Genomic DNA, 21,299 nt, shown 5'->3' with positions numbered 1-21,299 from the left:
TGTCTTTGTTATGGTTAATCATGCCACCCTTATAAATCGGCTCTGTGATACCCTTGTCATAACGAACCTGGCACAGGGCTGGTTGACCTCCTTCCTCTCTGACTGACCATTTTAGGTTCAACTGGGCCCTTTTCTCTCCTCCTTCACACACTCCACCTGCCGCGTCCCTCGGGACTCTATCCTCTCGCTGTGGCTCTTCATCATCTACCTTGCCCTTGTAGCCCATTTGATCTTCGCCTTCTCTCCCAACTTCCAGTTTTATGCGGACGACATGCAGCTCTCCTTTAAGCTTCCCAGCCTCTGCCTCCTCTTCTTCCTCTCTCATTCCTGACTGTCTGACTGCTATTCAGGCATGTTGTGCTGCTAACGATCTCTGCCTTAATGCCAGTAGGACTAAGATCCAGGTCCTATTGGTAGTAAGACTTTAGTAAGCTATCCCAGTGGTTTGTAGATCTCCAACTCTTAGTATCTGTGTGTACTAACTCAGGACTTTGGTAGAGAGCACAGTCAGGCTTATTTTAAGAGGAAGATGTGAGCTGTAGTCAAGTACACTGAACCTAGTTAGATATACACATCAAAGAAACTTGTACCCTTATTTATATAAAATGCTATATTTTCTATATTTACACCAGAATCACTTTAAATACTTTAGACATTTACAGTAGAACACTTCGGATTACTTTAGAATACAATTCAAAGGGCACTTTCACTTTTGTGTTTTTCGCAGTTACATTTGTAGCAACGTTGGAAAGGCAAAAGGCAATGCCATCGTATTATCGGTTATAACGCGCACCTGTGGTTCTTAACAGTTTTTACGGTAATGCATTTACTCTGCAGGCACATATAGGAAAGTCACTTAAAGGGAAGAAAATGGTTAATTAGTGTAACATTAGCCTGGTTCAAGGTTCTAGAGAGAGTTTCTTCGCACCGTAAGTCTTAAGTCCTAAAACGTAACCCTAGCAGAGAGGGCTCAAAGTCTTGACAAGTAGCAGATTTTGTTAGGGAGATTGATCATTTTTGGGCTTCATCCCCTCTCCTAGTGAGACCACCAGCAATGTTTGCTGGTCTTCTGGACCTTTTTCTTTCAATCCTGAATAAGTGGAGCCTTTTTCCACTCACTCATTCATTCTTGTGGGCTTTGTTTTTTGGAACTCTATTTTTTCTATTTTACCTATACTACGGAGTCTGTCTGCTCCATAGCTCTTAAAGGCATCTGTAACTACAGTTCTTTAGTGTCTCTCCCAAAACTCTGTAGTCTGAGAGTGCCAAAAGGAATACCTAGTATCCCCCTTCTCTCTGCTCCTGTGACTTTTTAGTCACCTAGACAATCACCTGGTTATGGCTGGTGGCAGTGGACGTGTTCTGCAAACTATTGTGTAATTTCTGTACCGCAGGCTATGTCCATAGCCTCGATAGTGCACAATAAGGGCACCCAACTTGGGGCTTCCCTTCTTTTTTCCCCTTTACTAGCGTGGTTGTTCTTTGTTAGCCTTTCTTCTACCATTCTGGGACGGGGAGGTCTGTGTGTGTTTTACCTTCGTCGGGGACCAGTAGGTATCCCTGCTTAGGCTGTCCTTTGTCTGCCAGAGTGCCTGAATATGTCCAGCTCCCACAAGGGGTCTGGCTGTCCTGATTGGCCTAACTGCCAGTAGGACTTTAGGAAAACTCCCCAAACAGATTTCTCAATCAATTTCAGCTTTTTTTTTCAACAGTCATAAAAGCAGTACACAATAAAAGGTAGGTACAGCAACATCATAAGCACTTGCAACATTAGTAACTTACAACAGAGAGACAATTCATCAGCTACCTAGGCCTTTCTCAAGTGAATTTTTCCTGCTGAGATATTTACAGGTAGCGGCGACGGCCAGTGTAGCTGAAGTGTCCAAACACAGCCATAGCTTTGCTTAGTGTCCTGCAGGTGCAATTTATTTATTTATTCATAATATACTTTTAGCCTTACGGATTTCTATATACATCATATAATGCATACATTTCATCCTTTGTTCTCCTATGAACTTTTTGACAAAAACTAGTTTAGTATCACAACTAACTGCCAGACTAAACATATTTTCTCTTTCAGCTAATCATGGGGAATTAGATAAGCCGACCACCTGATCTGTGTCATGTATCACTACTTACCTTCTTTTTGTTGAATAAGTTATTGAATGCATTCCTAAGAACCTAAAGGTGAATGCTTGTTTCGTTTTCTAGTGTGTTTTGGACCCAGAATAAATATAGTATTTTTGTACTTGCCTGTCTAAATTGAATTGCCTGCTTCATCATGTGGACTCATTGTGAACCCCTGACGCCACTCATTCTCTCCTGAGAATAGCCTTGACTGCTCTCCACGTTTACCTTGATTGCGTTTTGGCTAAATTCTCAGAGCTCCAGGTCCACCATAACTAGGGTGTCCTTCTAAAATATGTCCACCAGGCCAGATACTAGAAAGCCTACTTAGCACAGTGACAGTGTCCCTAACACTTCACATAAGGTGGTGTATGCACGAAAAATAAACAAAGCACTTTCATTTTGGAGAACAGAGTTCTCCTGCCCCGATAGCCATAGGGACTGATCAGTGCCCCCAAAACAGAGGAGCTTAGCATGTTTAAAAGTCAGGAAAGGTTCAAAAAATACAAAAAGCAGGGTTTCTCATTGATGTCTATTTAGGGAAAGCAGAAAAAAATAAAATCTTACCTAACTGTTCTTTATCATTCCCTCTTCTCATGAGGGTGAAGGCTTGACTGTTCAGTCACACAACCATTGAGAGTTTGGATTAACAAAAGGGACACACTGTCTAAAGATGTAGGTTGATATTCCTACACAAGCCCTCACCAGAGGCTTATGGAAAATAACTCAAACATTGAGGCAGCTCGATTTTTATTTTCTCTAATTGAGATTCCTCCCTTTAACATGAATTTTGTCTGACCATGGCATTTATTTATTTACCTTTTTTTTTTTTGCTGCATAGGCAGGTGCTTTGTTTCCACTATCCACTCATTCTCTGACTGCTTATGAGTAATTTTCCCACTTCAAACCACTGTTATTAATCACTGCTGTTTTGTGTTTGTGAGATATGCTCTCATATGTGCCCATAATATTTCCGTAAACACTCCCACTTTTTTTTATCTAGATGGGAATGACCATCCACTGCCGGATTATGAAGATTGACATAGAGAAATTTAGCGTGGATATGACTTGCAGAACATCCGACTTGATGGATAAGAACAATGAGTGGAAATTACCAAAGGACACTTACTATGATTTTGATTCAGAGTCAGCGGATCAGAAGAAAGAGGAGGAGTTAAAGAAGAAACAGCTGCGTACAAGTGAGTGTCACCTACTTCTTTCCGTTGGAGCTGCCACCCCGTTTGCAACTCTATAGGCTGTGTGCTAAATCGGCATGCATTCTTTTTTAAAACATTTTTCAGCCTATATCAAGAGGGTGATTGCTCACCCCTCATTCCACAACATAAATTTCAAGCAAGCTGAGAAGATGATGGAGTCCATGGACCAAGGTGATGTCATCATCCGACCCAGCAGCAAAGGGGAGAATCACCTGACTGTTACCTGGAAGATCAACGAGGGGATTTACCAGCATGTTGATGTGCGTGAAGAGGGCAAGGAGAATGCCTTTAGCCTGGGCTCCACGCTTTGGATCAACACTGAGGTATGGATTGATTTATCTTTAAACACTTGTTTAAACCTCTTTCTCAAAGTTATGTTTGATGGATGCAGCTGCTAAGCACTCACTATTTCATAATGCATTTGCACCTTTGTACTACCAAAGCTAACATACTTAAGATCCTATCCGACAGGGTAAGGAGTCAGAAGAGAAGGAGGCCCCTGTGAGTTTTACCTCCTCCTTCATATGAGAGAAGGTCAGATTCACAGAGAGGACTCTCAAGGTCTTACCCTTATATCTGGGGTACCCCTTTACATGCTTACTTGCTACTCAAGATCCATTGGACCTTGGTATGTGGGAGGCTTACAGTAATACTGGTTTGCTTGGGATAGTTAGCCCGACTACCCGTTTCAGCATCTTGTGACTTGCCCTTCTTAAACTGCTTTGTGGGCCTTCTGGGAGGAAGATTTATTAGTTGTCCCAACCTCTTTTTCTTTCTGCCCCTTGTGATGAATCTGATGATTTCATTCCTTTCCCTTAGGTAGCCTCTCTCTGAGGCTAGGGGAAGCTGTTTTCTGATCCTAACCCTGGGGGCGGCTATATGAGGGAGGACCACCTGGGGGAGGCGACTCTCTGGGGAATGACATGACATCAATGGAGGAAATCACATGACCCCATATGTATATTAAAATGTAGATTTATTATATTTACACAAGAGTCACGGTTGGACACTTTGCACAATAAACCAACACACATAGGTATACTTTTTAATACTTTCAAAGGGTCACTTCTTAGTTTGTAGTTGCTGAACGCATACAATTGTTACAAGCGTTGAACAGTTCGATCGGTAGAAACGCGCACACTCAAAGTAATACATTAATTGTATTTAGTCTGCATACACATATAAGATAGTGATTTTTGGGAAGGGAAAACAGTTGGTTAGTGTTATGCTAGCAGAGTTTCGGGTTCTAGAGGCAGTTTCCCTGCAGAGCAAGTCTTTTAAAGTCCAAAACGCAACCCTAGCTAAAAGGCAGATCAGAGAGACTTAAAGTCTTGGAAAGCAGCAGAAGTCAAGGAATCGTACCAAAATGTCACCCTCACAATTACGGTGGCCGAAAATGCAGACTTTTTTTTTACCGCCCCCCACCCCCCTTATACCACATATATATGTCTAGAATATAATATTAATATGGGGGGCTGTGGGGGGTCTCCCCCTGTACATATATGTGGCATTTTCGGCCGTCACAATTGTGAGGGTCACAATAATCACACAGATCTGAAGTGAAATGTTTCTGTGGATACTTTCTAGTCTCTAAGGAAGAAGTTACAAGAAGGCTTAACCAAATGTTGCAGACCTTGAGAAAGGACTCAGTAAAGGGGGACACAAGCAACGGCTTGAGTCTGAGGTAAGAGGGGGTTGTCCTGGACACCCCTTCGTGCACCCCAACACTCTGGAGTGACTTTCTGGAATAAGCTAAGCAATACCTTTTTCCCCACAGTACCTTAGGTTTGGAGAAAACATTTGTGGTGGATTCTCTGCGGTGTTTCAGCTCTGGACCTGACCTTTGGATTCCTTGGTCTGATGACGTAAGTCAGGACAAATGGACTGGATCTTTCAGCAGCAGTCTCGAGGGAGGACCTCTGACATGGCTTTCATCAACTTCTTGGGTGTCACTGCGGTGTTGATGCCTTTTCTGCAGCACCAACAAAGGATGTGCTTCGCCCAGTCAATCGTCTTCGCCTCCTGCAGTCCTTCATACTGATGAGGGGGTCTGGGCAAGTTGGATCGGCTTTCTGCTCAAGTGTACTTGAGGACTCGGCAAAGATTTGGATGGATTCATCCTTTCCACGGTGACGCGCTCAAAATGGGCTAGTGTACTAGAGGGTAGTTCCCTACTCTGTCAAGGACTGGGAAATCACTGAAACACAAAACAAAACAGTGTCCTGAGAGGTTCACTAGACATACATATAAATTCTATTTATAGTAGTCTCCTCAATGCCAAGAGTATGGCACAAACTATCTGAAATAGTTCCTAGGTATGATTTTTATAACTTTGTGTCCACCTAAGTCTTTATTGGTATGTCTTTCAAATCCACCATATCCAACTTCTGTTTAAGAATTAATACAAAAGTAGCTTTTTTATTATTTTTTGTTATTGCTCACAAGCGAGGTCTATAAGTTACCAAGCACAATTGACTAAAAGTAAATTCCAGAGCAAGCACAATCTGTACACAAATGGAACAGATGGGTGTCCATATTAATGTACACAATTTTACATATAAAACAAAATACAATTATTTATACGCATTTGAAAAGAGCATATGAAAAACAAAAATACAATTATTTATACACATTTGAAAAGAACATATGAAAAAAAGGGAAACTTTTTCTCTAAACAATCAACACAATGTGAATGTTGGAAATGAAAGGGCCCCCTCTCGATGTTTGAAGCCATATGTAGCTGAATCTTACATTTTCAGTTCAGTTGGGGGCATTTCCAATTTGCTAGCTAAGCTCAAAGTCTACTAGCTGAACTCGGGGTCTACGTGTGACACCAGGATGGATCTAAAGGGTGTCGTACTCGTACAAGTATGAGTCCATAAGTACAAGTAATTACGTTTCGGCAGAGTAGGCAATCCCGCCTTCCTCAGGACCAGTAGAAGTCATGACCCCTGAGGAACAGAAAAAATAATAACACGGAAAAAGAGAGAGAAAAGACATAATCCCACTTTGAATCTCGGACTCGCAATTTAAATACCACAAAATAATGTGAATCCCGTGCCTCTAGGGCAAGCAACTACAAGTCCCACAAGGCATTGGGCTCATAAATCTGTGAAGGTAGAGAGATGAAAAAGAAACCAATCCCTCAGTTGCCTTTTGTGCAGAAACCAGGTTAAAATGAATAAAACCAATGTAAAACCATTAGTGATGTGTCATAAACCTAACACATTTGCATAGCATGCAGAGAGCCTGACCACTAGGCCACGAAGTGTGGTTAATCAAAGCCATGAGTTACAGCCAGACAGCAGTAGGGTGCAAGGCTGATTTCCATAGTACAGCGCCCTATGAGTGTCTCTGCTGATGAGAAGTATCACACCAAGAAGTGTTAAGTGCCAGGTGTATGCACTCACATGTCTGGGGCTCAAGATCGAATTAGCCACTTATTGTACAGTCAGTAGAGTGTATAACACGACCATCCGTCACCTCTATCCACAGGCGTTTCTAAGTCAAAAGCAGAATCAAAAAGTAGAGTCAATATATACGGGTCAACATTAGCATAGTAGTAAAAGAATAAATAAGATGCAACAGTGCAGCATTAGGTCATTGGCTGTACCTTTTAAATAGCAGAAACAACTTTGCAGCTGTCACTTAGCATCTTTAAGCGTGCAAAACACTGGGGTGCCATTTGAAGCCATGCGTAGTTCGGACTCGCGGAGGTGCCCAGGATGGACTGCAACCTTCCGAAGTTGTGTAAGTCAATCTACAAAAGGTGGCGTGGTCATGAGCGTGTCCGTATTAGAACATAAACAATACTAAGGCTGGGGCATATGTAACCTGCATTTAATACCTGTGTGCTGGAGCCTCAGTGTGCAGGTTGTTGCTCTCTCACAGGACTACGGACGACTGTGAGTCGGCGAGTCATGCGAGCGTAGTCATGGAAACCTCCTGCCATTCGAGACCCGGCAGGGGAAACCCTTGCCTCGCAACAGCGCCATGGGAGCTGTGTGGTGGGAGGTGGAACAGCACCCAAGCTGGAGCTGAGCACAGAAAAGCACGAATATAGGAATGCATATATTCTGTGCCAAGGGAAATGAAGCAAACAGACTACAAAGGTGTACATGTGAGGACAGGTGGGTGTAGAGACGTATCACTTTTAATGCACAGAGTTAAGGGAATACCAAGCAGGGGCGCCTCAGTGTAAGTCACCACCAGTGTATACACGTGCCTATCCTAGTGCCTACTACAGGTAATCCCTCTATGCATGCGTCGCTGTTCTGAACTTAATCTCACACATGGAGGTATTACTGTACCCACCTAAAGGTTGACTCCTCATTTAAGCCTTTGGTTTTATTCAAAGAGTCAAGTCTGTAAATCCATCTTGCCTCCTTATATAGTAGGCTTTTTTGTATATTCATGCTGTTTTTTTACATCGATCACCCACCATTTGAGGTCATCTGGAGAATGTTGCATTTCCAAAAAGTGTGATACCATCGGAGCAGCATGGTTGCGACATCTAATCTTTGTACGGTGTTCACCAATCCTTATAGAGATGGCGCGAGTGGTCTGGCCTACATACCTAAGGCCACAAGGGCACTCTATACAATAAATCACATTGCATGTTTTGTGGTTGGACATGAATCTGATGTCCCAATGTTTTGTGCCAATCTGGAATTTTGTAGTTTTGCTCGTGAATTTGCACGCCCTGCAGTTTCCGCAGGGGAAATGCCCCATAATGGGGCGTAAAACTCGTTGGCTGATATTAGTCCTCTGTTCGGATTTGGCATGAACCAATTTGTCACGAAAGTTCTTAGATCTTTTAAAGGCGAACAGGGGCCTTCCTAGACTAGGCAGGCAGGTGGAGATCATGGGCCAGTATTTCATAAGGGCCTTTTTTACTGCAAAGGATTCAGTACTGTAGGTAGTGACACAAGCAACCCTCTCTTGTGTTGAGATTTTAATTTTCGGTGTCAATAAGCTCTCTTGTTGTAAAGCTCTCTTGTTGTGAAGAAAGCCCTTTTAAGGGCTTTCTTCACAAGTTTTTTAGGGTATCCACGTTCTCTCAAGTCTCCAGCTAGTTGGTCCGCTTGTTTATAATAGTCCGAGACTGTAGTACAGTTCCGTCGAAGCCTAAGGAACTGACTGTATGGCAAATTTTCCTTCAGTGCCCTCGGATGAAAACTGGAGAAGTGTAATGTGGTGTTGCGATCTGTAGCTTTTTTATAGAGGGAGCAAGATAAATGGCCCATATTGGCAGTAATTTGTAGATCCAAAAAATTGATTGCATGATGATCATGCTCCATAGTGAAAGTGATGGTATCGTGTAGCCCATTGAGATATGTTAAAAACTCTCCAAGTAGTTCAGTGTAACCTTCCCAGATGAAGATGACGTCATCTATGTATCTATACCTTTTAGAGACGTGCGAGATGAAAGGGTTAGTGTCGCTAAGTACAAATCTGTCTTCAAAATTAGCCATGAATAGTATCGCCAAACTCGGGGGGAATGCTGCCCCATCGCCGTGCCTCCAATTTGAAGGTAAAATTGGTCTGCATACTTGAAGAAATTCTTCTGTAAGGCAATAGCCATAAATTCTACAATGAATGCTGCTGGCACCCTTTGTTGGGTGGCATTATGAATGAGTTGCTGGTGTATGTCTATTGCTTCCTCCTGTGGTATATTGGTATACAGTGCCTGTATATCCATTGTCACTAGTAACTCCTTCTCATTGTCAAAACTTATCCCTTCAAAAATGTTAATGGTTGCAGTAGTGTCTTTGAGGTATGTTCTAGTCCTTTGACTAATCGGTTGTAGAAATAGGTCAACAAATTTGCATAGTGGTTCCAACAGGGAGCCACAACCTGACACAATAGGTCTCCCTGGTGGTCTAGAGGGGTGCTTGTGTATTTTAGGGAGGGCATAGAAAGAGGGGGTCCTTTTTTTCCAAATTATTAAGGTATTCTAATTCTTCTTGGGATATCCACCCTCTTTCTGCTCCAAGTTGTGTGGACTCTCGGATGAGCTCCTGAATATTTGCTGATGGATCCTTCCGTAGTGGTTGGTAACTCTGTCTATCTTCCAGGAGGTCCAAAACCATCCTATTATATGTCATCTGGGAGAAGACTACTATGCCCCCTCCCTTGTCAGCCGGTTTTATAACCAACCTTTGGTCTGCCATTAGTTCTGGCAATGCTTTTCTTTCTTCGTTGGAAAGATTATTCCTATTGTTTTTCTTTTTGCCTTTAAGTCTTTGGAGATCACCCAAAACACATTTTTCAAATAGTACAATTTCATTCGCCACTTGGTTGTCCATCGGAGTGAAAGAAGAGGGGATCCGAAGACCCGTATCTTGTATGTTTTGTCCTTCATCTCTATCTTGGAAATAATGTCCTAAACTGAGTTTTCTAAAGAATGTTTTGATCTCCATTTCTGTAGTGAACCAGTCTGTGCGGTTTGTGGGGACAAACGAAAGACCTATGCCCAATATTTTCATCTGGATAGGAGATAACTCAATCCCCGAAAGGTTGAAAATGGGGATATCCGATGGTTGCTGAATGTCAAATCCTGGGCGAATCAATGGTCTATTTATAGGAACTATTAGAAGAAACCCCTCCTCCACTGGCGTTGCCGTCTCCTGCCTGACCAAGGGTCCCATACTTGGTTGTAAAATTCTCCTTGCGATCCGTGGAATTGGCCTCTCCCTAAAAAAGGCCTTTGTCCTCTTGATCTATATATTTGTTGTTGCTGTCCTGTTTGGTACGGGGTATCGCCAGAGGAGTCTCTGCTTGTATCAGAGAAGGTTACCCACCTTCGGTGTCCCCTTCTATTGTTTGTTGTTTGCTGTTTGCTGTTGTCTAGGCTGATTTTTTTGTTGTAGATATTCAGCAGTTAGATAGGGGTAGATAGTTTCAACTCTAAACTCTTGTATATCTTTGCTTAGTTTCTTTGTTTTTTTTAGTTAGAGTGGCAGCCTTAAATTCCTCAAAAATTCTTTCTATTTCCCGGATTTTCTCGTTAGCATTAGTATTAAGCTGGTTCGTAGTGAATTTGAGTTCTTCTGCTTCCAATTCCCTCTGTGCTGTGATTGCTAGTCTTTGTGCAGTAGAGATCGTTAAAACCATAAATTCTCTGCTGCACTTAGTTGCAATTTGGCTAAAGTCTGTCTTATAAAATTCGTCCTCTAGGAACAGACCTGGCTCGTTCCGTACTACGAGGCCAGCTGGAATAATACTTGCTCTGAGGTATTCCCTCAAGAAATGACTCAAAATGGGCAGCAGGTCTCCTGGTATTGGGATTCCGGAGCTCTGGAAACTCGCAAGACTTGTAAGATCGTGTGTGCTGGGTCTAGAAAGTTACAAATGTAAGTAAAGTCAATTTCACTTTACTGCTCTGGGAAACAGTAGTTTATCCAAGAGAAGGTATTTAAACCTTTGGGAAATCTGAAAGACTTCGCCGTGCCACTGCACTGAAGGTGATATGTGACACAATGTAAAAGATGATGCCTATGGAGTTTGTCAGACTCCACAACCAAAAGAAACTGTGTTCAAATCATAACAAAAATACATGAGAGAGTGGGGAAAAAGAGTCTCGCTCTTGCCAGGTTGAAAATTCAAGTTCTCAAAATCCAGCAAAGGTGCTGAGGGAGGAATTGGCACATTTCTGAGAATTCTCCCTAACACTCCCTTCTAAAGAAGGCTTATTCAACTGACTGTTAAATTAATAAATAATTAGTTAATCACGAAACCTTGAGTGTAAGAGTTTATTTGGATACTTGTCACTGTGAATCTCTGTGTAATAACCCTGCAGCTCACATTGAGCCCTCTTGACATAAGCCTGGCTGCTCAGTCCCTCTACCAACTTGTGTAGTATATGCTTATACCAAAGGTTGGATTAACTATTGCCAACAGGACAAAGCTGGTGCAGTCTCCCACAGGGTACTGCATACAATCTTGACTTACACGTATGGTATGCAAAGCAAGGTATAACTGTATTTAGAGGAGCAAGATGCAAGTCAAGGTGAGCCAAACCTAAGGTTATACATTCAGGATGGTAATATCTGCTTGGAATCGCATGCTGTGCTTATAGTCCAACATCTAGTGGTAATCGCAGAGTATTGCATCTTTCTTTCGAAGATCGACATGAGACGTCGACATGAGCGTGACTGTAACACTATGCCTAACATGACGTGTAGTGTTCCCAAAATCCCTCGCGTGTCGTTCCTTAGATTGTTTTTTCCACCCAACTATTTGGTCGCCTTATGCGGAGCTTGCAAGAGTTAATATTGCTCAGTATTGTTACTTTGTCCCACGACCTACGGTCGTCTAGTCTTTTGACAACTACTTTTCGACGACTGCCTCATGGACTTCCTGCCGCCGAAGACATCCACTTCTGCTCGGCGACTGGTATACTGATCAACGTCTGTCGATCGTGTGGCATCGGCCCTCGGGCCAGGCCCTTACACTAGGGAGAGTGGGGCCCTATGTTTGTTATTTTTCAAGAATGCATTTTCTTTTCCCTTCTCTTTCCCTATTTGGTCTGGCTGCCGTCTACCTCCGCTATGGAGAGGACATCCTTTACATTTTCTCCAGCATGGGGTCTGGCATGGATTCACATGCTCCTGAATATTCCCCGTCAAGCTGGGAATCCTCGGTAAAGAAAAAATCAGTTTCACTTCTGAACTTTCTTTCTCCTAACAACCAATCACTGGCCTCTGGGTCATACTGCCCCAGCCAATGACTACCCTCTACCTAAACCCTCCTCTGGCAGCCATCTTCAGATTTTTACTGCATGTTCAAGTGGTGGGCGTCCTGGTTCTTAGCTCTCGGGCTTTTACTGCGTTTTGCGCTTTTTCTAAGAATAAACTCTATTTTTTCGATCAATTGAGTCTCAAGCTCCATCGATCTACCTTCCGATTAATGGGGACCAGTTTTTGGATTCTTCAGCTCCCCTCCAGGGCGAATTCCGTCAAGTTTGTCTTTTGGAGGGTTCCAGAAGCTTCAAGGCCTACACTGCATGGACATGGCGGAGAAGGACTTGGCGCCCCTGTTCGCACTCTGAGCGACCGACTCAGGCGTCTCAACGAGTGGCTGCAGGCCAAGGCCCCTGCTCTGGGTGAGTCCTGGCAGCATACCTCCCCTGCCCAGAAGAAGGTTGAGCAGTCTTCTAAGACCTTTGAGGGCGCTCCTCCTACGGAGGCCCAACATAAGGCTAAGCACTGTGAGTCCACTGCCTCCCTGAGCGCCGTTGCTACGGGCTCCTCGGCGGCCAGGGCGAGTACAGCATCTCCAACGGCTTCTACCACGAGCCAACGCTCAGGTTCTTCGAAGAAGAGAAAGTCGGCCCATCTGGGCAAGCTCTTGGAGAAGACCCAGACAGGGCCTACGGAGAAGGTCAAGGGGGAGCAGGGCTCAGACCCTCCCCCTAAGGTGATTGCTCTAGGCTCGACCAACGCCTTGAAGGCCCAGGTACATCTCGGCAAAGGCCCAACCTTCCATCGAAGGAGTGGTGGCATCCCTCGCATAGAGTTTCCCTGCCTGCCAGGAGGGAGTCCTCTTTTCAGCCCATTGAAAAAACACCGGAAAAGTTGATGCCCATCATTTCGCCGAAACCGTCTCCCTTTGTCGCAGAGAATGGGGGGGGGGCACGTCCCAGAGCACACGCGAACACGCCTGCTGGCGGTCGTTACTGAGGGCAGGCAGGTGACCTCTAATATATATAAGAACACTCTAGACGCTGCTTGGACTGCTGGATGTACTCTAGCCCAGGGGACTCTTCTTAAGAGACACGCCTGGCTGAAGAACTGACTTCAAACCAGAGACTCAGGCCTCTCTGATTAGCAAACCTGTTGAAGACTCCCAACTTATTTGGCAAGACTGTCGATGACTCCCTGGAGACTGCTAAGAAAGAGCATGAGACGCTGAAGTCGCTCAGCCAGATCACGCCCAAGCCCTTCCACCAGCGAGGAGGCTCAAATTCTCGCTGTTCCTTTCGTGGTCAATCTTTCTCCCCATGGTGAATATGGCTCTGGAAGTACCCCATGGTCCTCCGGCCAAGGCTCATCATCTGGTAACAGCCAGTATCAGCAGAGGGGTCAATGTAGAGGCAGGAACTCTACTCCAACAGGCTCCCTGGCCTCCCCTCAAAGTGACTGGCCGGTTCGAGTCCCCTCCCATGCTTCCCTGGTTGGGGGACGCTTGTCATTCATTATACTTCCTTGTACCCCAAAAAGGATCTTACCATGTGCCCTGTGCTAGACCTACGCACAGCGAACAAATGTGTCAAGCTGCAAAAATTCAGAATGACAACATTGCAGGAGGTAATCCCACTGCTGCTGCAGGGGGATTACATGGCCACATTGGATATGAAAGATGCATACTTTCATATTTCAATGTTGCCAACGCACAAAGTTCCTAAGGTTCATGATGGAGGACACCCACTAACAGTTCAATGTTCTTCCCTTCAGCATTGCCTCAGCTCCACGGGTGTTCACAAAGGTACTGGTGGTAGTAGCTGCTCACCTGCGCAGGCAGTCCATCCTTGCCTCGCCGACTGGCTAATAACAGGGGATTCGTACGGAACATGCATAACAAATACCCAGAAGACTGTAGATCTCTTCAGCCTAGGGTTCTTGCTCAACAAGGAAATGTCCAGCCTAGACCCAAGCCAAGTCAAACAGTTTCTGGGGGCTCTAATTCAGACCAAAGACAGCCTCGTCTTTCCCTCCAAAGAGGGGGTTCAAAACATGCTGTTCCAGATACCTCACTATTCAGCCAGTCATGAGGTTACTATATGCAAAGCCATGTGACTGTTAGGGATGGTGGCCTCCTGCATCTACCTAATTCCACACGCAAGCCTGCGCATGTGCCCCATGCAAGAGTGACTCTCGAGCCAATGGTCTCAGGCCAGCGGACAATGGGACGATTTATTGGTTGTCTCGGCAGCCCTTGTTCAGTCTCTGCAGCGGTGGTCAAGGGAAATCCTCCTTCAAGGGAAGACCTTCACACCACTGCAGTAGAAGCCACTCTGACCACAGATGCATCTCTAACGGGGTTGGGGGCCTCAACTTCATCAGATGGCACAAAGTTTGTGGTCCCAGCAGTAGCATCCAACCACATAAACTTGTTGGAACTGCTAGCAGTGTTAGGCTTTCCAAACTCGCCTCCAGGGGAAGACAGTTCTAGTCCTCACGGGCAGTACTACGACCATCTAATACTTAAACAAACAAGGGGGCACTCACTCTTTAGGGCTGTCCAAACTGTCCCAGAACATATGGAAATGGGCTCTCAGACACAAGATGTTCCTCCTGTCTCAACGCGTTGCAGGGGAACTCGATCTTCTGGCGGAAGTATTCAGCAGAGACTCCCCCCCCCCCCCCCCCCCCCCCCCACCCATAGAGCACGAGTGGCGGCTACACGAGGAAATTGTTCTCAACATCTTCGCAGACTGGGCTTCCCAGAGATTGACTTGTCAGCAACTCTGGAGAATGCACAATGTCCAGATTACGCCTCCAGGTAGCCTCAGAACCGCTCCAAAAGGAATGGTCTCTGGATAACATGGTCAGGGAAATTTGTCTACACTTAAGTTTTGTGGTGGAAAATTCCAGTATTTAAAGCATTTATGGAAGGGGTGAAAAGCCTTCATCCGCTTATTTCCAACCCAGCTCCTGGGTGGGACCTGAACGGTGTACTTACTAGACAAATGGGGCCTCCCTTTGAACCAATGCACAAGGCTAGTACTCACCTACAAGACCGCCTTCCTGGTGACGATCACATTAATAAGGAAATTTGGTGAACTTCTGGCCCTTTCAGTTCAGGACCCATTCATCACGATTCACTGAGAAAAGGTGGTCCTGCTCACTCAACCACGATTTGCGCCTAAATTTACTTCAAAGTTCCATGTAAACCAGTCCATAGAACTACCCACCTTTTTCCATAACCCCACTAACGTGGGAGAAAGAGCGGTTATCTATTATCTGGAAAAGACAAAGCCACTAAGAAAAACAAACCAGTTTTTTGTTTCATTGGCAGCTGGTAGAGAAGGGGACCCTGTCTCTAAATCGGCTATTTCAAAGTGGACCATAAACTGCATCATGGTGTGCTGCACTCTTGCCATAAGAAATCTGCCCTCCACGCCCAGAGCGCACACTACTCGGGGCACAGGGGCAACCATAGCATTCATTGCAAATGCTCCTCTTGAGTCCATTTGCAAACCAGCAATCTGGAGTTCTGTACACACCTTTACACAACACTACTGCCTAGGTGTGATTCTCAGGTGGGACAAGCAGTGCTAAAACATCTTTACTACTGTTCCTTCACACATCCCACCACGATCTCTGGGTACTGCTTGCTAGTCTATGCACATTCACAAGCATCATAAGACCTGTATTACTCAACGTAATAGCATTTCTGATTGTATCTGCTTAGATTCACATGCGCTGTTAGGCAAAGGTTTGGGGTAGTACCCTTAGGGTGCATTACAACAACCTTAGCCTCTTGGCAATAGGGACCCAACCTTTGGTATAAGTCTGAACTACACAGGGTGGTGGTGTGGCCTAGCAGCCAGGCTTATCTCAAGAGGGGTCAATGTGAGCAGTAGGGTAGTTACAGAGAGGCTCACAGTGAAAAGTATTCAAATCAACACTGATACTCAAGGTTTCTTGATCAAATAATTATTAATTTATTAGTCATTTATCAAGCTGCCTTTCTCAGAATCATTAAAGACCCATTGTGGATTGCACACAGAAAATTCCTACACCCTCAGGTTACTTAAATCGCTAGGACACTGTGGACATTAATATATTACTGTTGCATTCGGAGTAGGCTTTGAGTGTCAAAAGAAAGGGTTGTTAGAACAAACGAGATCACAAATATTCTTTAAGCAGGCAATAACTTTTAGAACCCCGAATGCAGAGTAAGTTAACCCCTTCCTTGAAGGGCAGGCGCAACACAATAACAGAGGAGACTAGATTCATTCAGGGAACAAGGATAAGCCAATGTCAATGGGCAAAAGTCTATGTGGACTGAAGCACTTCTTGCAGGTGAGTAAAAGTCTTAGCACAATGTTTTTAGAAGTCTTTGGTGAAAAAGAATCATCAAAATGTAGGGCCACAAGCCGGGAGACTTGTGAAGTAGAAGAGCAAGCAAACCTACTGTGAGAGGTAAGTTCTCTCAGACTTTATAGTACCTTTAGGTTGAAGAAAAAATGCAGCTGATGACTTCTGTTCCTGTGCAGCCCTGCAGATCCTGTTGTTCCTGGGCTTCAGTCGTTGGGACAAGAGGGAGGACTTCTGGGGGCGGTCAACGACTGCAACCGGCAAACTTCAAACAAGTGGCACTACGGTGTTTCAGCTTCTCGCTTTTACCGCAAACAGCAACACCACAGTTTCTGGCTGTCGAGTTGGCCTTTCCTGGCTTCTGGGGTCCAGCACTCGGAGGTGGCTCAGGCTCGCTCAGTCCTGCTTCCTGGGAGTCCGGTGGCTCTTCCTGGAGCTGTTGGCAAACTTAAAAGCAATGCACGCGGTCTGGTGTTCCTCTCCCTGGCTCTTCAGTTCCAGGAGTGACTGCAATGGAAATTCAGCCAGCTCCGAGACGATGTCCAGGTAGCCTACTTTTTGGTTGATTGGTCCCACCAGCTCAAGGGGAGAAGTCGTCCTTACAGGGTTTCTGTCAATACAAATTTGGAACTTCAGCACAGCAGCAGGGCTTCACCGGGAAAACCAGCAGTCCACGAGTTGCAGCAGCGGCCCTCTTCAAGTTCGTCTTCGGATTCCTTCGTCCAGTGGTCGACTGCCTACCAAGCCAAAAAGCCTCGCCTTTTATGCAGGTTTCTCCCATTCATTCCAGCCTAGCTGTCAGTCACCCAGCAGTGTGGCTGTCCTTGCCGGACAATCACCGAAGAGTGCATTCCTGTCTCCTAGGAGATTGAGCACAGGGAGTTTCGGGCATCTCCCTCACTTCCTGCCCCCACCAGACACTCTGGAGCCAGAGGCGGGTTTCACTCGTGAAGCCCGCCAAAGGCAAAACAAACAAAGGGACCAAACCTGGTTTGGCGCACTGAGTAAATCTCAAGAAGGACCACAACAACAAGAAATGGTTAAAAAAGACGACCAGGCCATTTTGACGAAAATGGCACCCATGGATGCTTTACTGTGGCTGCAGATGCAGCCCGCGGTAAAAACACAACACAGTAGTAAAAAGTAACCACTGCCATCAGCCATAAATTGTGTAAAGGGTAACATAACATTTTTTACATGAGAAGCTAGACAATGGGGCTACTAAGTAACCTCTCCAGCACCCTATTGAAAGATAGTGTGTGCTGGGTCTAGAAAGTTGCAATGTACAGTAAAGTCAATTTCACTTTACTGCTCTTGGGAACAGTAGTTAATCCAAGAGTAAGGTATTTAAACCTTGGGATATCTAAAAGACTTCCCTGTGTCACTGCACTGAAGGTGCTGTGTGACAGCATGCAAAAAGATGACTATGGAGTTTCTCAGACTCCAAAACAGAGTTCAAATCACAGAAAAAAAGGTGTGTGTCTCTCTCTCTCTCTCTCTCTCTCTCTCTCTCTCTCTCTCTCTCTCTCTCTCTCTCTCTCGCTTTATCTCTCTCTCTCTCTCTCTCGCTTTATCTTTCTCTCTCTTTCTCGCTTTATCTTTCTCTCTCCAGGTTCAAAATTAAAAAGTCCTAGAGTCCAGCAAAAGTGCTGGATGTCTCTAAGGTAGAGGGGAATGTGCACATTTCTGAGAATTCTCCCTAACGCATGCGCCCCCTCTTTCTCCCACTGTGGAGTAGGAGGAACATGGACATCTTACACTGTCTCTCTTCTGTACTCACCCTTCCTATAAGGCTCCCTCATGGGAGAAAAGAACACAGTCGGAGGGACCTCGATGCATGAGGGATTTTGGGTACACAAGTCACGTTGGGGTAGTGTTTCAGTCAGGCACATGTTGACGTCCTCTTTCGATCTTCGAATGAAAGGTGCAATACTCTGCGATTACCACTAGATCTCAGACTATATGCACAGATTGTGAATCTAAGCAGATACAATCGTCAGAAATGCTATTACGGTGAATAATGCATGTCATTCTTTGGGAATGAGACCTGGTTACAGATACTTTTAGATACTTTAGAATACAATCAGTTTTTCAAGGGTAGTTGACCCAGTCAGTCATGCATTGACACCCAGTTATGAAATCACATAATAAACCATCCATGTTACAAGTATACTCCTTGCAACATTACATTTTAGAACGCTTTTCAGAGCTAGTAAAACAACTAATTTACTTTCTGGAGGGTCCTCAATCTACACAAAGATCAGTATGAACAATCAGTAACTATTTTAGAATGCACTAAAAAAACAAGGGAAAGCAAACCCCTTTTACACTTTAAGAAAGACACAATGTATTTCAAGGTAAGTAATTGACCTATTGGAACATAACTATCCTCTACCTAATAGCTAGTTGTACCCAATATACTTTTAAGAAGTGTATAATACAGTTTCTAAAGTAATTAAGAACTTTATGAAACTCTTTTAGAATAGCACCAAAGCAATTCAGGGAAGCACAACCCATGGTTAAGCGTTTAGAAGAGCAGCTGCTATCCACGCTAAGACCTATATACTTTTAAGAGGGGCTACACACAACTCCTAAGACAAATGTTCACTCTAATTTTAGTTATGTGCAAAACAGACCATGGAAAGCAAAACCCTATGATACACTTTAAAAATGACACAAAGTTAATCAAGGCAGGTTACCTTATTGGTAAGCTTTTACATTTATTCAGTTAAGCAGTGATGAAACAGTACCAATACTTATTACTTTTTCAGAAGAGGGAAACACCATAATTGGTAAAGCAACGTATACACTTTTTAGAGGGGCAGACTAAAAAATAAGCATACACTTAATGACACTTTGTAACTTCTTCTTTCACAGAGATGCACTTATCACACTAACGTCTTTAGGAAGTAAGTACTTTAGGAAGTAAGTACTTTTACTCTTGTTATACTTTCAAGGCAGAATCCTTTTATTATCCAGTCCTTCCCTAGTCTATTGCATGAGTTCTCTGAGAGGCAGGTGCCAGCTGTAGGCAGGTTGAGATAGGGTTCAGTTGCAGGAATGTCAGAGTTCCATAGGAGATCTTCTTAAACAAGTAAGTATTCACTTTCAGAGTTAGTGTTCAAGGACTTCACAGAAGGCTCCCTATGTGTTCCATCGTTCTGCCTGGGCAACTGGTATGGGAAAACTCCCAATCACCCACTCATCCTCACAGTATGCACACCAGACTTTAGGTAAGAATTGCCCAAGCCCACACAGTACCTCAGGAGAAAAGAAGAGCTTCTGGGTGGATGCTTTCAGGATGCAGCACAGGACCAGTCCCTGGATTCTTGGTCTGGAGACAAAAGAACTGGACACTGGATGGAAACTTGCAGCAGCAGCCGTCGGAGAAGGCTTCCAGCAAAGTACTCTTCATGGATTCTCGCGGCTCTGTGGATTTGGTGCCTTTTTACAGCAGCCAGATGAACGAATATCGCTGGTCAGATTCTCTTCACTTGCTCGGTCCTGCACTCTGGTGAGGGGACTTCAGGGATTCAAATCGTGTCTTTGCAGATCCAGCAGGAGTCCAGCAATGTTTCGGGCGGATTCAGACTTTGGAAGACCATGCACCGCACTTAAGCTCGTGGTCCCAGTGTATTGCCAGTGTGCAGCCCAGCAACCTTACAGCATGTCGTGGGATGGCTCAGAATGCAGGTCTTTTCAGACTAGTGGATTCCACCAGCCTCTAGGTAGGAGTCATTGCATTCGGGACCCCCAAGTCGATTGGATGCAAGGGTTGCGTCAAGCTCCGGTTACACAGTAGTCTTTCCAGTCGCTGGAAATCGTTGAGACGTCTTCTTCATCTTCCTCTTCTGTTTCAGCTCAAGTGGTTGACTTGTCAGCAGCTTCCAGGTTTGAAGTGTTGATCAGGAACTACAGCACAACTTCTGCAATCTCTCCCTGCAGTTTACAGAAAGGGGGTGGTCTGGCTGTCCAATCGAGACAGCCTGACGTCCCCCACCGCAACCCTCCCACCCCCCCACTGTGACTTTTTTCCTTTGATGCAAGGTGGACGACCAAGGGCTGGAGAGTTTTGGACTCCTCCCTCGCTTCCTGCCTTCTCAGACGCTCCGGACCGTAGGTGGGGAATACAAAGGGTTCCTGCCGAAGACAAATCTTCCACTGAGGTCTTTCCTGCCTAGAATGGCAGGGGAAGACCTCAGAAACAACAAGGATACTTAACAATGGCAAATAAGAAGGAACACACCATTCTAACAGAATGGGTGCCCTTCTGTGCATTACCGAGGCCGATTTAAAAGCCTGCGAGTAATAAGACTATGTCGTCACTAGGGTAAAACCACTGCCACCAGCCATTCAAGTAAAATTGCAATTGTAACAAAATGTTAGTTAAGTGAGAAAGGGAATGCATTGTATTCCCTCAGCAGTCCACATAAGGCGGGGTGTGCTGGCTCTCTGAAATAAATGTAAAGGGGATGAACATCCCTCCTTACCCCTTGGGAACAGTAGTTCACCCAAGTACATAAAAGAGAAATTAAAAGGGAAGCCCAAACGGGCAACCCAGCCTAAGCCCAAAGGTTATAGGAAACTAGAACTCCAATCACACACTATGGAGGGTATATAAAACAGTCACCCATAAAGAGTAAAGGACTAGGTGAGAGGGGAAAAAAGTTCTGGGGTTGACACCGGTCAGGAAAATTTATCACAAATGAAAATCGTACCTAACAAAAAGTAACTTTGTGAAAGTCCTGGCAGCAGAGTATACCTGCTATAAGAGTAAAGGACACTCTGGCATCGATTATACCAGGCAACATGCGAATCCACACCCAAATTGTAATACAGTAAAGACAAAATTCCCTAGGATGTCACAGGCCCTTAGGATTTTACACCATCTGAAGAGGAAACCTGCGGA

The 21,299-nt window shown here is 44.7% G+C and overlaps 1 protein-coding gene across 3 annotated transcripts in view; it reads left to right on the top strand.

Moving 5' to 3' along the window:
* Positions 1–21,299, top strand: part of SUPT6H (SPT6 homolog, histone chaperone and transcription elongation factor) — a 1,195,112-nt gene that overhangs the window by 947,074 nt on the left and 226,739 nt on the right. For all 3 annotated transcript variants that reach the window (XM_069615328.1, XM_069615329.1, XM_069615330.1), the window contains 2 exons: positions 3,131–3,326; positions 3,429–3,667. In XM_069615328.1, the coding sequence (XP_069471429.1) occupies positions 3,131–3,326; positions 3,429–3,667 (435 nt within the window). The remainder of the gene's footprint in view (positions 1–3,130; positions 3,327–3,428; positions 3,668–21,299) is intronic.

The sequence above is a fragment of the Ambystoma mexicanum genome, chromosome 9, assembly GCF_040938575.1.
Source record: "Ambystoma mexicanum isolate Mex_15411 chromosome 9, UKY_AmexF1_1, whole genome shotgun sequence".
In the NCBI taxonomy this organism is placed as follows: domain Eukaryota; kingdom Metazoa; phylum Chordata; class Amphibia; order Caudata; family Ambystomatidae; genus Ambystoma; species Ambystoma mexicanum.
Note: the sequence above shows the minus strand (reverse complement) of the source record. Positions and strands in the feature narration are given on the sequence as shown.